Source organism: Chiloscyllium plagiosum, unplaced genomic scaffold, assembly GCF_037043375.1.
Source record: "Chiloscyllium plagiosum isolate Xiang-an unplaced genomic scaffold, Cpla_swu_hap1 HiC_scaffold_1, whole genome shotgun sequence".
NCBI lineage: Eukaryota > Metazoa > Chordata > Chondrichthyes > Orectolobiformes > Hemiscylliidae > Chiloscyllium > Chiloscyllium plagiosum.
The window spans coordinates 155,152,550-155,170,167 of record NW_028270139.1 but is presented as its reverse complement, the minus strand read 5'-3'; the positions used below and the strand labels follow the sequence as shown (position 1 = coordinate 155,170,167).

At 43.3% G+C, this 17,618-nt stretch overlaps 2 protein-coding genes across 3 annotated transcripts in view; one reads left to right on the top strand and one right to left on the bottom strand.

Annotated features, from left to right (window-relative positions):
* The window catches only part of LOC122553933 (uncharacterized), an 86,001-nt gene extending 74,629 nt beyond the window's left edge, over nucleotides 1-11,372 (top strand). The window contains exon 3 of the mRNA XM_087991751.1: nucleotides 10,897-11,372. Coding sequence (XP_087847877.1) covers nucleotides 10,897-11,083 — 187 coding nt within the window. The 3' untranslated portion in view covers nucleotides 11,084-11,372. The remainder of the gene's footprint in view (nucleotides 1-10,896) is intronic.
* LOC122553785 (dedicator of cytokinesis protein 2-like) overlaps nucleotides 1-17,618 on the bottom strand; it is a 1,246,386-nt gene that overhangs the window by 763,652 nt on the left and 465,116 nt on the right. The window lies entirely within an intron of this gene.

The following is a 17,618-nucleotide window of genomic DNA, read 5'->3' as shown; positions in this document are numbered from 1 at the left end:
GCCTTTTTGATGAGCCACTAGAATCCTCGTAGTAAAGGTAATAGCACAGTACTATTAGGCAGTAAGTAGGACTTTGACTCAGTGGCGATGAAGTTACTTTGATATCTATCAAGACAGGATGGTGTATGACTTGGAAAGGAAACCTGGCAGGAGAAGTCACGGGTTTGTAAGGTGACATTGAGGGAGCCTGGACCAGTTGCCGTAATGGATGATATATGGTGCACCAGTGTTGGAAGGAGTGATCATTTAATGTGACGCAGACAGTTTGATCCTGGAATAGAGTCGAGCTTCTTGAATGTCACTGCAGGTGCACTCACTCAGGCACGTGGGGGATATTCCATCGCACACCTAACTTGATAATTAAACTGAACAAATCAGAGATGAAGCCAAAAAAAGCGTTCACATCCAAACACTTCAACCCTTGTTTCTCCCTTCCTTTAGTTCTTATGTTAATGAGAACTGCCCTCGTTATAATGAGCAAGAATCTAATGGACTGCCTTTTGTTCATGCTTTTAGATGGCTAAAATATGATGTAAAACTTAATTCCATATGTAAAGTGGTGTTCAACACTGAAATGGATGGCATTCAATTTGAATTGATTAGTGGCTATTGGCAACAGGGAGTGTAATTTGCTGTTGGACTCCTATTGTGACTGATCGCAAATGCATTCCAAGCACGCTTTGGACATCAGCTCTGTGCTGTAATTACCTACTGTGAAGTCTCTTTTCCATATTGCAGATTGATATCAATTCTCTTCCTGTTTTAATTGCACTAAAAGCAATTTGAGATAAGTTCTTTTTTTCCACTAACTGTGAAGTTATGGACTAAAAGGTTAGGCATTGCCTTGTCCTCAGGATCGCTGAATGCTGCTTCCCACTTAGCTGGCTTTTTGAATGAACTGTTAGGTGATGTCGAACGTGTATTCACATAACAATGGGATTATCACTCCCTCACAAATTTATAAAGCTTACGGTTTGCATGAGTTTGTGATTACAGCTTCCCAACTGTTGCAAATTGCACTTCAGCTGCATTTTTAATGCAGCAAACATCTCATGGGGCTTGACAGACGATTTATGGAGAGAGTTGGAAGAGATGACGAAAAGCTTTAATAGAACAGTGGAAAGAGAATGTGTTAAAGTGGAGACATTTTCATCAGAGCTCGAGCGTTCTGACTTACAAACAACTCTTCAAAAATAATACGATTCATCACATCATGGTGGAATATCACAGTATTGTGAAGCATAGGTAGGCCTGGAATTTATATGGGGGATGGTGTGTGCGGCTGTTGGAATAAAGATCACCGCCTGGAAGAAACATTGGTTCCAAACCAATGGAGTTTTTTCAAAGGCAACCCCAACAGTGACAAAACATGGGGAACAGCCGAAGCAAGTGGAGGGTCAGACATCCTCCCACCCACCCCCAGGGAAATGGGAGGAATTCCTGCTAGTGGGATCTGTGGCCAGACAGAACTCAACAGTGGTCACTACTAGGTCTGCAAGGAACTCCACACAGATTGTCCTGATCCAGATGGCCCTGGGCTGCTATGGCTGAAGGGTACTGGGCATTCTGGTTGGCAGTGGAGACATGTGAGTCAGGTAGATGGTATATAAGAAACGGACACAGAAATTGTTGGGAAAGCTCAGCAGGGCTAGCAATATCTGTGTGGAGAGAAATCAGAATTAACGTTTCGGGTTGCTTCCGAGGAATGGTTGCTCGACCAGAAACCTTAACTCTGATTTCTCTCCACAGACCTGCTGAGCTTTTCCATCAATTTCTGTTTTTGTTTCTGATTTAAAGCATTCACAGTTCTTTCAGTTTTACGATGTTGCATAAGGAGGTAATGTTCATGTTATATTAGCTGCAAGGTTAGAGTGGTGCTGAAAAAGTACAGCAGGTCAGGCAGCATTCGAGGAGCAGGAAAATCAGTATCTGTATGTGAGAAATGAAGCTCACGCACTTCAATAATTTCAGTCCGAGACAAGATCTGAATCAGTGGCGTCATTTATTTCGCTCTTGCGAGAGGGATGTGGTGTCTACTGTGCACTAAGGCAGTCACACACACACACTGAATTCAACTAGTACACTATATTTATGTAATTCGTTTCTGTTCTTTCATCCCATTGCTCCTCCCCTGTTTACATCTCCCACCTCTCTAAGACCGGCGCCCATTACTCTTGTTTATGTCTTGCCTTATCCGGCTTGTCTGTGACAAAATGCTTATTTCTGGCCTCACAAGGCCGTTTGGCCACATCCCGCCATGGGCCATTGTTAGGTATATCCTCCTTCACTACCATCTGTTTCCCTTACTTGTTATGATCTTATGACCTTATGACTTCTTGATTGTGGTTTGCTCTTGTTTTTGCAGAAGCGGGAAATAGATGCTTATAACTACTGTTTGTACAGGCATATCTAGCTTAACCCCCTCCCCTCACAGCACCTTATCTATTTGTCTGTAACATCTACCATTGTTTGCAGGCACATTTCATTCTTGTATGCACATTTTAGCTAATACAAAAACAATTGTTTATTTCCTTCACATAGTTTTCATTCTTGTTGACTCAGCTCTTGGTTGAAACAATTATACACTGGTGTGAGTTCATTTACCTTGCATAAGTAATTATGATTGCAGAAGTAACACTATTTTATCTATATCCCACATGAAGAACCCACCCCTGCCTTATATTAGCTGCAGCCATCCTACTGTCTGTAGATAGAGACAAGGAATTATACTCCAGCTTCCAAAGGGAGCTGATGCATCTGGACCAGCTCCTTAAGATCTTGGTAATCATGTGTGACCAACTATAGTTGTACTTAGTGATATCATGTAGTAAATATTCTTACTATCTAAGAACAGTGCCTCTTCTAGATGGTGTGTCCTCTCCTACTAATTATGGGATCAACCAAAGACAAAGGGAGATTCATGGCAGCAAAGCATCCCAAACAAACCTTACATAGGGGCAATCGACAGCTATTCAACATGATCAAAGGCAATCACCCATTTCAGTCCTTTTTTCCCACACTAATCCTACAACCTTTTACATCATTGGTGATGAGAAATCTGTCAATCTCTACTTTTAAGCACACTCCATCACTGAGCTTCTGCAGACCTCTGGGGTGGAGGACTCCAAAGATTCACAACTTTTTGAGTAGATTGTTCGTCATCTCAGTCCTCAATGGCATTTCCCTTATTTTGTATTGGTTCTAAGACTCCTAAATCAGGGGAAACATCTTAATCTGTATTTACCTGTCTATTCCTTGAAATATGTTGCACCATTCAATTAGATCACCTCTCATTCTGTGAAATGTGAGAGAATATAGGGCCAGTCTTCCCAATCTCTCTTCATAGGATATCGCATGATCCCAGGATCAAGTCTGGTGAATCTTCATTGCGCTCCTTCCATGGCAATTATATCTTTCCTAAGGGGACCAAAACTGCAGAAAGTACTCTAGGTGGGGTCAATCAAGGTTCTCTACAATTGAAGCAAAACTGTGAGATTCAAATCCTCCTGGAATAAAGGCTAACATACCATCAACCTTTATAATTGCCTGCTTCATACGCATGTTAGCCTTCAGTGAATTATTGATGAGCACACCCAGGTCATTTTGGGAAATTTTCAATGTGTGTGTTTTGGCAGAGGGAAGTCTACGCGTCATTAGTGGCTGACTAGAGATACAAGGATCTACTCTGCAGGGAAAGACCTTTCAGCCCTTTAAGCCTGTGCCAGTCAAAAACAAACACCTAACCATTCTTATCCCAGTTTCCAGCACTTGGCCAATCACAAGTGTACATTTTTTTAGATTAAATTAGATTCCCTACAGTATGGAGACAGGCCCTTCAGCCCAACAAGTCCACACCAACCGGGGTGGCACGGTGGCTCAGTGGTTAGCACTGCTGCCTCACAGCACTCGGTTCCCAGGTTCGATTCTAGCCTCGGGCGACTGACTGTGTGGAGTTTGCACATTCTCCCGTGTCTGCGTGGGTTTCCTCCGGATGCTCCGGTTTCCTCCCCGGTGAATTGGCCATGCTAAAGTGCCCATAGCATTAGATGCATCAGTCAGAGGGAAATGGGTCTGGGTGGGTTCCTCTTCGGAGGGTCGGTGTGGACTTGTTGGGCTGAAGGGCCTGTTTCCACACTATAGGGAATCTAATCGAATCAAAACCCTCTGAAAAGTAACCCACCCAAACCCATTCCTCTCCCCTATATTTACCCCTGACTCATGCACCTAACACTATGGTCAACTTTACCAATTCATCTGATCTGCACATCTTTGGAACGTAGCAGTAAACTGGAGCACCCGGAGGAAACGCACACAGACACAGTGAGAATGTGCAAACTCCAGACAGAAAGTCGCCCAAGGCAGGAATTGAACCCAGGTGCCTGGCGCTGTGAGGCAGCAGTGCTAACCACTGAGCCACTGTGCCTCCCAATTCATTAACTAAAGAGGTTAAAGCATGTTAAACTAATTGAAAAGATGAGTGGCAGTTCAAAAGGTTGGATAGAACATTAAAACAAACAAGGACAGTTTAAAAGATGAATAAGGAGGGAGAAACTAGAGTATGAGAGAAAGCTAGCTAGTATGAGAAAAACAGGTAGTAAGAGTTGCCACGGGTATTTAAAAAGGAAAGAGTGAACATTGTGACCACTGCTCCCCAAATGAGTCTGGGGAATCACTAATGAAAAATACCTGAATGACAGATGAATGGAACAGATATTTTGTGACTGCCTTCAATACAGAGAGTACAAATAGAGTCATAGAGATGTACAGCATGGAAATAGACTCTTCAATCCAACCCGTCCATGCTGACCAGATGTCCAAGTCAACGTAGTCCCACCTGCCAGCACCTGGCCCATATCCCTCCAAACCCTTCCTATTCATATACCCATCCAAATGCCTCTTAAATGTTGCAATTGTACCAGTCTCCACCACTTCCTCTGGCAGCTCATTCCATACACATACTGTGTGAAAAAGTTGTCCCTTAGGTCTCTTTTATATCTTTCCCCTCTCACCCTAAACCTATGCCCTCTAGTTCTGGACTCCCCAACCCCAGGGAAAAGACTTTGCCTATTTATCCTATCCATGCCCCTCATAATTTTGTAAACCTCTTTAAGGTCATCCCTCAGCCTCCGACGCTCCAGGGAAAACAGGCCCAGCCTGTTCAACCTTTCCCTATAGCTCAAATCCTCCAACCCTGGCAACATGCTTGTAAATCTTTTCTGAACCCTTTCAAGTTTCACAACATATTTCCGATAGGAAGGAGACCAGAATTGCACGCAAAACTCCAACAGTGGCCTAATCATTGTCCTGTACAGCCACAATATGACCTCCCAACTCCTGTACTCAATACTCTGACCAATAAAGGAAAGCATACCAAACACCGTCTTCATTATCCTATCTACCTGCGACTCCACTTTCAAGGAGCTATGAATCTGCACTCCAAGAACTCTTTGTTCAGCAATACCCTCTCGGACCTTACCATTAAGTGTCTAAGTCCTGCTAAGATTTGCTTTCCCAAAATGCAGCACCTCGCATTTATCTGAATTAAACTCCATCTGCCACTTCTCAACCCATTGACCCATCTGGTCAAGATCCTGTTGTAATCTGAGGTAACCCTCTTTGAGGTCCACTACACCTCCAATTTTGGTGTCAAATAACACCGCAGAAATAATTGTGAATAATTCAGAATATGAAAGACAGCAACCATCAGAGAAAGAGTGCTCAGAAAATTGTTAGAGCTAAAATCTGACAAATCTTCTCGCCCTGATGAATTTCATCCGAAGGTGTAAGCAGAAATGACTGCTGAAATAGCAAATGCATTGACTTTAATTTTTCCAAAACTCCCTAAATTCTGGAAAAGTCCCATCAGATTGGAAAATAGCAAATGTCCAAGGAAGGGAGTGTCTCAGAACAGAAAACTACATGCTATATATCCAAACATCAATTGTAGGAAAATGCTGGAATTTGATTTAGGGATAATATTGTGGAACTCGCCGAACCCTGCACAATGAGGCAAAGTCAAATTTGTTCTGTGAAACGGAAGTTGTTAATTTATGAGAATTCCTTGAGAAAGTAACAAGCAACAGACATAATGGAGAACCAGTGGATACACTGTACATAAATTCCTAGCAAGCATTTGACAAGGTGCTACATCAAAGGTCACTGTGCAAAATAAATGCTTATAGTGCCAGGAGTAGCATATTATCATGGGTACAGGATTGGCTAGCGCATGAGAAGTGGAGGATGGATCCAAATCAGGTTGACAGGATTTAATGAATGGAGACCAGTGCTGAAGCTGCAAGTATTAATAATTGATATAAATTGTGTAAATAATAAATATATAATTTGTAAATTATAAACAATGTTGCACCTTCTCTCCAGCTGTAACACTGTATTCTGCGCTCTGTTCTGCTACCCTGATGCACTTTGTATGGTACAATCTGCCTGTAGAGCACGCAAAACAACACTTTTCACTGTATCTCACTACATGTGACAACAAATCAATCAAATGCCTTGGATGCATAAACTGAATTGTTAAACTTACTGATGATACAACCATAGTAGAAAAGTAAGGTATGGAAAGGTCGTAGAGGATATAGATAGGGGAACTGAGTTGGCAACTGTGAACTTGTCTTTTTTTTTGGATTATTCCTGAGATAAGGGCATCATTGGCTGGGCTAGCATTTATTGCCCATGGGTCAACCATGTTGCTGTGGGCCCAGAGACATATGCAGGTCAAACTAGGTAAGGATGGCAGATTTGAAAAGGAACGCAGTGCAGAAGGTACAGTTTAAGCTGGTGAAACCAATAGATTGACGTGGATTTAGATGGGGATTATCTAAGGGAATGGAGAGGCAAAGTTCAATCACAGATAGTAACTCCATCAGTGAGTGTTAATGTTAAAGGAGGTATGGTTGGAAAAAAATGAAATGATTGTTAGGATTTTGAATCAACTTGGATTGTGATTCAATTACTAAGGTGCGACAGTGCATCTCTACTTTTTCTTCAGACTGCTCCTTATCCGATCTCAACACTGAAGGAACAGGATACTCTGTGCAATATTCATGGTTTGACTGTAAATAACCCTGCACATCACTGAGAACAAAAAAAAAACAGGCATTTTGTCGTCTCTCTTAAGGAAAAAAAACTTCTTATATTAGGATTATTAAATCACAGAAATATTAAAGTTAAAATTCCATGAAATCGCTACTGCCTGCACATTTGGCAGAAATCAATTTTTAATTTCTTTTAATAACATCTAACCTCGTCTATCAGCTCTTTCAAATAATGTTCCAGCTATTTTCCACTTTATTGCACATAAAAATAAATGAGATTACACAGGTTCCAGAGATTTTGGCTGCAAGGCATGCAAAATCTACACAGCTCAGAGACTACAGGAATCAGCTTTTAATAAGCATTGCGCTGTACGCTGCTGAGTTTTCATTCTCTTGTTTTAGAAATTCATAAAGATTTATTTATTGACATTTATGGGGAGGGGGGAAAATTACCACTTTACACCAACATTAATACCGAAACATGCCAATGGTCATTGGAGAAGGAGATCCCACTTCAGCTGGTGAACAAACACCATGGTCAGTGAAATGAGAGATGTTGTTTTCCCCATGGAGTACCTGATGGAAACTACAGTTAACGCTCTTTGACTTTTCTGAATGTGACACTACAATGACAAATAAAAACAAAACAGTGCTTTGTGTGAAACAGTAAGACAAGCACTGATGAAGCATCTTACCATAAAGACTGTAGCTGTCTAAGGATGAGACTGACCACCACTTTACATCAGAACTAGGAGCAGGAGTAGGCCATCTGGCCCCTCGAGCCTGCTCCACCATTCAATAAGGTCATAGCTGATCTTTTCATGGCCTCAGTCCACTTACCCACCCTCTCACCATGACCCTTAATTCCTTTATTGTTCAAAAATTAATCTATCTCTGCCTTAAAAACATTCAATGAGGTAGTCACAACTGCTTCACTGGGCAGGAACTCTCCAGATTCGCAAAACCTTTTCCACAATTCTGGACCAGTGCTGGCTACATCAGCAATTCACACCTCTGTAACCAACGAATTAAAAAGAAACTTTCCAAATGAGCTAGAGATGTCAAATCCATCAACTCCAGGAGATTAGAAGTACAATTCTGGATTAAGTCGCAGTGGGATTCAAGACAGCAGTTGAGTGGGATTTTTTTTAGATTAGATTAGATTACTTACAGTGTGGAAACAGGCCCTTCGGCCCAACAAGTCCACACCGACCTGCTGGAGCGCAACCCACCCATTCCCTTACATTTACACCTTTACCTAACACTACAGGCAATTTAGCATGGCCAATTCACCTGACCTGCACATCTTTGGACTGTGGGAGGAAACCGGAGCACCCGGAGGAAACCCACGCAGACACGGGGAGAATGTGCAAACTCCACACAGTCAGTCGCCTGAGTCGGGAATTGAATCCGGGTCTCTGGCGCTGTGAGGCAACAGTGCTAACCACTGTGCCACCGTGCCACCCACCGGATTATGGCAATTGGTAAGAATGTGACTCCAGTGATCAGGATAGACATTCACCCATGTTTAAATTTGGGATGGCTGAAATGTAAAATTACAAAAACTCAAATGTACATTTATGTACAGCCTTTTCCAACTTCAGGACATCCTCAAGTACTTTACAACCAATGAAGTTGCTATTGTCCCAGAGAACTGCTCTCTCATTGGAGAGGGACAACTGATGATAGGTTAATCTGAGGGTCACCATGCCTCAGGTGACAGGCAGGGACACTGAAATAACTGCACAGAGGGTGGTATCCCATCACCCAGTCACCCTTTGTTTACTTGTGCACAGTACACTGGCTGTGGCCAGCCAGCTTGGAGTCAGTCTCTGAATTGAGGAGATTCTAAATCCCCTGGTTATATTTTTTTCTTTTTAATCATTTTTTTTCTCAGAGTCAGTCCCTTAAACTGAGGAGATTCTAATTGGTTACATCGGTTAGCCAGGACTTTCCAGATTGGCCCAGATTAACAACCCCAATCAAGAATCTCCAATTCTAATTGGTTACATCGATTCGCCAGGACTTTCCAGATTGGCCCAGATTAACAACCCCAATCAAGAATCTCCTAGTCAATGAGATCCACCTGGTTCCAATCACTACAATCACGATAGTGGGACCTTCATGGTGCAGGACCTGAAGTTGCACTATGGTGTTACATCGAATCGCAAACAACCATCCAGACAATAAGCTAACTGACCCCCACAACCACTTTTGAAGAACAGTCAATTTTCAGGGAGTCAACTCGGAGGAAAACGTTTTGCAAATTAAGCAAGAGGGTGGATTTTGGAAAGTCCTGAATTCAGTGAATTCACGACATAGATTCCATGTGTAGAAAGCTTTGTTTGAGGAGGTTAAAAAAAAATTCAAAATGATTCAGCACAGGCTGGGAAACTGAAATCCGAGTGTTCCCAATCGATCTGAGAGTTTACAATCCTGGAAACCCACCTTCCCTTCAAGATCATGCAATGTTGTAATTCATGACTTTAAACACTTCTGGACTGTAGAAATGGTGCACAGTACATCATTCAATCTGACTTGTTCTAAAAGGACCCACTGGAGCTGAACTGAAGCAATTGTAAAGGCAGGAGAGTGACGAAAGTGACAATGTATGAAAGGTGCAGTCTCCCTTTCTCAGTGTCTGATAGGATCCATCTCATAGTGCATTTAATATTGATTCAGCTGAAACAACTTTTTGATACACTTTCCAATTACATCGCTGATCTTGTATCTTGATATCACTTTAAAATGAACACACACAGATACCTCATGCAGAGAAAGGCTGCATACTCCTTCAGATGTGCTGTGAGTAAAGTGCAATTCTGCATTTTACAAGCAAAAACTTGTCGCTTGAAACATGTTGTGACAGCAGTTTGATTTACTGAATAAGAAAATCATTGTTGCATGCAGATAACACAATAAGAAGAGTGATAATTTGTTTCAAGGATTCGTCTTCAGGATTTGAGCTTGGCTGACAAGTTTCCTGATGTCCCAAAAAGGTGGTAGTGAACTTTCTTCTTGAAGCGCTGGAGTAAGTCTTTGTAGCTACTTTGATGAAATTTAATGGCTGGTCCAATTCTCAACCTCTCCTTTTTCCTGTGGCCTGATGACTCTCAGGTTAAACCAACTCCAATCATCTCTCTCGAATGAAGCAGCCTTCCCCTGCTCAGGTATGACTGCGGTGGCTTAACCCTTCTCCGATCTTCCTGATTTCCTAACTGTATGCCTCAGCAGCAACAGTCTGGAAGGTAGTCAAGAACTTGGAGTGCAGAGAGAATCGCTGGAACGGAGATTTTTCAATCAGGAAGGGAGTGAAGGGTTATGGGAAAAATGCAGGAAAGTGGAGTTAAGAGTTATCAGATCAGCTGTGATCTTACTGAATGCTGAAGCAGACTCAATGGGCTGAATGGCCTTAGTTGGGAAAGCAAACATGAAGAAGTTATTGTGTCTGATCAGAGGGTCACAGATTTAAGATCATTATTTTTTTTTTAAATGATGGTGGGGAGGAGGGACGGTGAGGAGATTGCCTAGTCAGCTCTGATCAGGAACGCCCTGCCTAAAAGAGTAACGGGACTAGATTCAATAAGAACTTTCAAAGGGAATTTTATAAATACTACCAAAAGGAAAAAAAACTTCAGATCATTGGGTAAAGATTTGTAGAGTAGAGTTTGATTTGAAAGCACAATGGGCGAAACAACCTCCTCAAGTGTTTTAAGAATCTATGATTGTCTGGAGAGAGCCATTAGAGTCCATGGAAACATGCCAACCTATCTGAACAGCAGAGAAATGGAGAAAATTGCTGTATAGAAGAAATAACTTCTTTTTATTTTTCTTTTGTTTACAGTGTGGAACATGATTTCAGGCAGCAGGAAGTCAGATTTCATAGGGTCCTGAGCTCCATGGAAACAGACGCAGGTCAAAGTTCAGAGCAACCTGGCACACCTAACAAGCAGGAAGAATCGCCAATACCACGGCAACCTACCAGGACTGAACCAAAAAAGTCTAAGAGGAAATGTTTTTGGTTCTTATGAACTCTGGGGCTTATCACTTCCAGACTGATTTCACCATTAAGGGAAAGACGTCAACTCTGAGTCTCCCTTTTGACGACTTCCTGTTTGGTGACTCCATCGCCTGATGACAGAAGACAGTTGTTTTCATGAGGTGACTGTTTCCTGAACACCAGCTTTTGTATTTTTAGAAATATTGCCACAATGGAGAAACAAGAGAAAAAAAAATGCAAAAAAAAAGTATTCTACATATTTACAGGGTGTAATTTAAGAATGCTATATTTCAAAGATTAAATTCAATTGTTTAACATTGCTTTAAATATATCTATATATAGAGTCAGCGGGAGTGGGAGGGGAAATGAAAGAGAAAGATTATTAAGTGTTTCTCCTTGGATCAAAATAAAGAAAATTTAGATCCACAAGGAATAAGATTAGACGTTGTGCTAAACAGATCTTCAGGTTACTTCGATGTCAGGGGAACGGGGTCTCTTTTTTAGTGATTTTAATCAATACAGTTGAGATACATTGGCCAAGAGAGTCAATGGACTTTCAAGTTATATTCAGCACAATTTTCCCTTGCACAAAAAATTGTGAGATCTACCCCCATTCTCATCTTTTTTCATTTGATTGAAAAGTGAAGTTAAAATGCCAGGGTCAAAGAACAAAAGAAAGAAGAATACATCACCGGAACAGGCCCTTCGGCCCTCCAACCCTGCACTGACACATTTTGCCCTTCCATACTAAAACTGTCTTTACTTACAGGATCCGTATTCCTCTATTCCCTTCCGATTCATGTATTTGTCCAGTAGCCTCTTGAATGCTCCTGTTGTGCCTGCTTCCACCCGTGAGCTGCAAAAACCTGCCTCGTACATCTCTTTTGAACTTGCACCTCCTCCACCCCCGGCGCCCCCCACCACCACCACCCCCACACCTTGAACCCGTCTCCGCTACTAATTGACCCCTCCACTCTGGGGAAGAACTGCATGCTTTCCACTCTATCCATGACAGTACTGCCTTGAACATCACAAGCAAGGCTGAAGAGCAGAAACTAAGTAGGTTATGAAGCGATGTTGAATGAGCCCACTATATTATGGTCAAATTTACCTTAAGAGTGGGTAATAAATGCTGGCCTAGAAGTACTGCCCAAATCCTGTAAATATCAAATTACAAACTCTTTGCATTAACATGCCTACTTGCGGAATGTTTCAGAGAACACCTCTGGGACACCTGGACCAACCAACCCAACCACCCCATGGCTCAACACTTCAACTCCCCCTCCCACTCCACCAAGGACATGCAGGTCCTTGGACTCCTCCATCGCCAGACCATAGCAACATGACGACTGGAGGAAGAGCGCCTCATCTTCCGCCTAGGAACCCTCCAACCACAAGGGATGAACTCAGATTTCTCCAGTTTCCTCATTTCCCCTCCCCCCACCTTGTCTCAGTCCCAACCCTCGAACTTAGCACCACCTTCCTAACCTGCAATCATCTTCCTGACCTCTCCGCCCCCACCCCCAATCCGGCCTATCACCCTCACCTTATCACCCTCACCTTAATCTCCTTCCCAAGCACTGAGGATATCACCTAGACAGGGGACGATATGTCTGCAACACAAATTTTCAGCTCGGTGAACAGAACCACAACATTAACCTCCTTCCACCTATCGCATTTCCAACGCCCGTACCCCAAGTCCCTTCTCCCTACCTTTTATCTTAGCTTGCTTGGCACATTTTCCTCATTCCTGAAGAAGGGCTCATGCCCGAAACGTCAATTCTCCTGCTCCTTGGATGCTGCCTGACCTGCTGCGCTTTTCCAGCAACACATTTTCAGCTTTGCATTAACATGTCTAGCACGTGACAAGTCTCTTCACATCAATCTCCTCAGTGAGTTGTTTTAAGCCATGTTAACTGACACAAGAACCAAGAGAGTGGTGCTGGAGAAGCTCAGCAGGTCAGGCAGCATCCAAAGGAGCACGAGAATCGACATTTCGGGCATAAGTCCTTCAGCTGGCCCGAAATGTCAATTCTTCGGCTCCTCAGATGCTGCCTGACCTGCGTGCTCCTCCAGCACCTCACTTTCAACTCTAATCTCCAGCATCTGCAGACCTCACTTTCTCCACCATGCTAAACATAGCTCACCGGGGAATTACCGTTGAGTGGGGTAACTCAATGCCTACAATCACTACGATCTCAGTTTCCCAGACGGAGCAGCAATTATGGAATAATCCCAAAGCTGCAAGGCCCTAATCCCGGTGGATGAATCCTGACCATGATGAGTTCCCTGTTTTCTAACGTAAAGTGGATGCACACCCAGTTGCTTTTTTGGATTGTAAGGAGAGGAGAAACAGAACAGGAAATGACTTGGATTGCACTGCCCAGTGAGTCATTGTAAAGCAGAATTGGTAGGATTTGAAATCAGTTGCCTATTTCTTCTGTTTTATTCTGACTCAATATTATCCCTCTTTCATTTGGTAATAGTGTTTTCCACTTCTATGTTTCTCTTTAACCTCACTATTCTCAATACCACTCTTGTTAGGCATTAGAAGTTGCCAATTTTACAGGTTTAGGTTTCCCTTCTTTTGTCACTCATTGCCTTCTCCTCCTCCTCCCTCTCCGATGATTGAGTTCCATAGTCTGCGGCCGGAGAAAACACACAAGCTCGTATGACAATAAAGAAGGATGGGTACCCAATTTTTCACTCTATTTCTCTTCACCTTTCCCCCAGCACACACAGGCAGTTAAAATCTCAGCCTGCCAACATCTGACCACTACGTCTTGATTCTCCCCCTCACAGTGTCTTATAGAAGGCAATCCTGGTCTTCATTTACACTTCTCTTTTTAAAAGGACCCACAGCAGAATATCCGGGTTAAACCATGAGCTTCTGGCATTACCCACAGTGGAATCAAGACTGAAAGCAGTCCCTTACTGCAATCCTTCTCTTGCAAGACTTTTCTAGTTCCTTCAAGGGAGGTCATGTTGTGGATGTTCAGGACATTGGTTAGGCCACTTTTGCAGCGCTGTATTGGATTTTGTTCTCCCTGCTACAGGAAAGATGTTGTTAAACTTGAAAGGGATTTACAACAATGTTGCCAAGGTTGCAGGTTTGGACTATAGGGTGAGGCTGAATAGGCTGGGGCTCATTTCCTTGGAGTGTTGGAGGCTGAGCGGTGATCTTACAGAAGTTTATAAAATCCTGAGGGGCATGGATAAGGTGAATAGTTAAGGTCTTTTTTTTCCCAGGGGTTGGGGAGTCCAGAACGAGAAGGGTGAGAGGAGAAAGGTGAGAGGAGAAAGATATAAAAGAGACCTAAGGGGCAGAGGGTGGTGCATGTATGGGATGAGCTACCAGAGGAAGTCGTGGAGGTTTGCACATTTCCAACATTTATTAGATTCCTACAGTGCGGAAACAGGCCCTTCGACCCAACAAGTCCACACCGACCCTCTGAAGAGTAACCCATTCCACTACATTCACCCCTGACTAATACACCAACACTACAGGCAATTTAGCATGGGCAATTCACCTAACCTGTACATTTCTGGACTGTGGTAGGAAACCGGAGCACCCGGAGGAAACCCACGCAGACACGGGGAGAATGTGCAAACTCCACACAGTGAATTGAATCCAGGTCCCTGGCGCTGTGAGGCAGCAGTGCTAACCACTGAGCCACTGTGCCGCCCATTTAGAAGATATCTGGATGGGTATATGAATAGGAAGGGTTTAGAGGGATATGGGCCAAATGGGACTAGATTAATCTATAATATCTGGTCAACATGCAAGAGTTGGACCGATGGATCTGTTTCCATGCTGTATATCTCTATGACTTAAACTCATGCTTCAGTGTCCTTTCTGGCTTCCCACTGCAATGCCCTAATGAACCAATTTGCAATTCTGATAATTAAGGTGATGGTTGAAAACTTTCTGTTCTTGTTATACTATCAATCCTAATCCCGGTGGATGAATCCTGACCAATTGCCATAATCCGGTGGGCGGCACGGTGGCACAGTGGTAAGCACTGCTGCCTCACAGCACCAGAGAGCCGGGTTCAATTCTCGCCTCAGGCGACTGACTGTGTGGAGTTTGCACATTCTCCCCGTGTCTGCGTGGGTTTCCTCCGGATACTCCGGTTTCCTCCCACAGTCCAAAGATGTGCGGGTCAGGTGAATTGGCCATGCTAAATTGCCCGTAGTGTTAGGTGAAGAGGGGAATGGGTCTGGGTGGGTTGCGCTTCGGCGGGTCGGTGTGGACTTGTTGGGCCGAATGGCCTGTTTCCACACTGTAATCTAATCTAATCTAATCAAGACAAAATGATATTTAAACTTCACAGGTGAAGAGATGGATGAGAAATAAGTGTGGATACGCACATGGAGATAAACCATGTGTATCACACAGTTAAGCGTGAACATAGAGGTTGAATAGGCTGAGGCTGTCTTCCCTAGAGTGTTGGAGGCTGAGGGGTGACCTTATAGAGGTTTATAAAATCATGAGGGGCATGGATAGGGTAAATAGACAAAATCTTTTTCCTGGGGTGGGGGAGTTCTGAACTAGAGGACATAGGTTTAGGGTGAGAGAGGAAAGATATAAAAGAGACCTAAGGGGCAACTGTTTCATGCAGAGGGTGGTACGTGTATGGAATGAGCTGGCCAGAGGAAGTGGTGGAGGCTGATACAATTGCAACAATTAAAAGGCATTTGGATTGGTATATGAATAGGAAGGGTTTGGAGGGATATGGGCCAGGTGCTGGCAAGTGGGACTAGATTGTGTTGGGATATCTGGTCAGCATGGACAGGTTGGACCAAAAGGTCTGTTTCCGTGCTGTACATTTCTATGACTCTACATCTACCCATAATTTTGCAGAGTGGGGACTGCAGACTAAGTACTACCATCTTCCCATGAACTACTGCAGAACCTGTTCCTAAAAACTTTGTTTGTTTTACGGAATGAAACCAAATGACTGTGGGTGGCACGGTGGCACAGTGGTTAGCACTGCTGCCTCACAGCGCCAGAGACCCGGGTTCAATCCCCGCCTCAGGCGACTGACTGTGTGGAGTTTGCACATTCTCCCCGTGTCTGCATGGGTTTCCTCCGGGTGCTCAGTCCAAAAATGTGCAGGGTAGGTGAATTGGCCATGCTAAATTGCCCGTAGTGTTAGGTAAGGGGTAAATGTAGGTGTATGGGTGGTTTGCGCTTCGGCGGGTCAGTTGGACTTGTTGGGCCGAAGGGCCTGTTTCCACACTGTAAAGTAATCTAAATCTAAGACTGAGCATGTGTTTATCTTAAATGTGAGACAGAGTTGCTGGGGGAAATATTTCTGGGTGAAATAGATCATGGAAGATCTGGCAGGTGAATGGAGTCTCTACGTTAAATACCCCCCATTGGCATTCTATATGTCTGAATCAGAACAGTGGAAAATGGAACAATCCCATCCCAGATGGAATCACAGTGAAGTCAGTCTTTCTCGTAGCAATAAAAGGACATTCAACCTCTTGAGCCCATTCTGCCAAGTCTTCATTCAGGGGCACTGGATGGGCCAACATGTATTGCTCAACCCTCAATACCCTGGAACAGGTGGTGGTGAGCCACTTCCTTGAACTACTGCAGTTCTTGGGCTGTTGGGATATCCACATAGCTGTTGGGAAGGGAGTTTCAGGATTTTTACCCAGCAATCACACTAAATACTTTCCTCAGCTCCATTGACCTGCTTTTGCTATACAATCCTTTGATACCATTACTGAACATTGGCTAATTCGGTCTTATACAATTCAGTTAACTCCCTGCTTCCCCGACTATTGCAGTGTCGACAGGCTTTGGAAGGTTTCCATACTTCCACTGCCCTTTGTGTGAAAACGTGCCTCTAGCTTCTCTTCCAAATGACCTAGCTCTAAATTTACATGCTTCGGGTGAATATAGGGAGGTTTAAGCTCGTGAACATTTTGATTCCTCAACCAGAGAAAGACTTCTGTTGCTCTATCGACCCTATTGAATCCTTATAACAATTTAAAACCCTCTGCCAGAGAAACCCCTGCCTTCCACAAACAACGAAATAGTTAGAAGAAGCGATGGTAAATGGAACACTGAGCAAAGTTGATCAAAAGTTGCTTCACAAAGCAGACGTAAGCTTCATTCACTTGCCTTAGTCTGTCTGACATTAGGCACATCCTCCTGAACCTCTGTGATGATTTGTGATGTACTAAAAGATTCTACGTATTGAGCAGCTCCCCCAATCTCAGTTTTGTTCCTCTCTGAGCCACTTTGCTGAGCCGTTGTGTGCAAGGCAAAGCTGCCTGTTATTATCTGGTCATTCAAAAGAATATGTGTGAAGGTTAATGGATAGGAAGAAATGACAGAGAGACAGGACAGTTTATGAATTTGGAGTTAAAGCCAAAGAGAACAATTGACTTGAAAACACAACAGTTTATCTTGAAATGAGTTACTATTTGTGTTAAAAGGCATTTTGGCAGTGCAGAGTGTTGTTCACTTCAGCTTTGCTCCCGTTTTTTTAACTCTGTTTTTGTAAATCCAATGCAGCAAGTCTTTTCGACTGCAATCTGTGACTCAT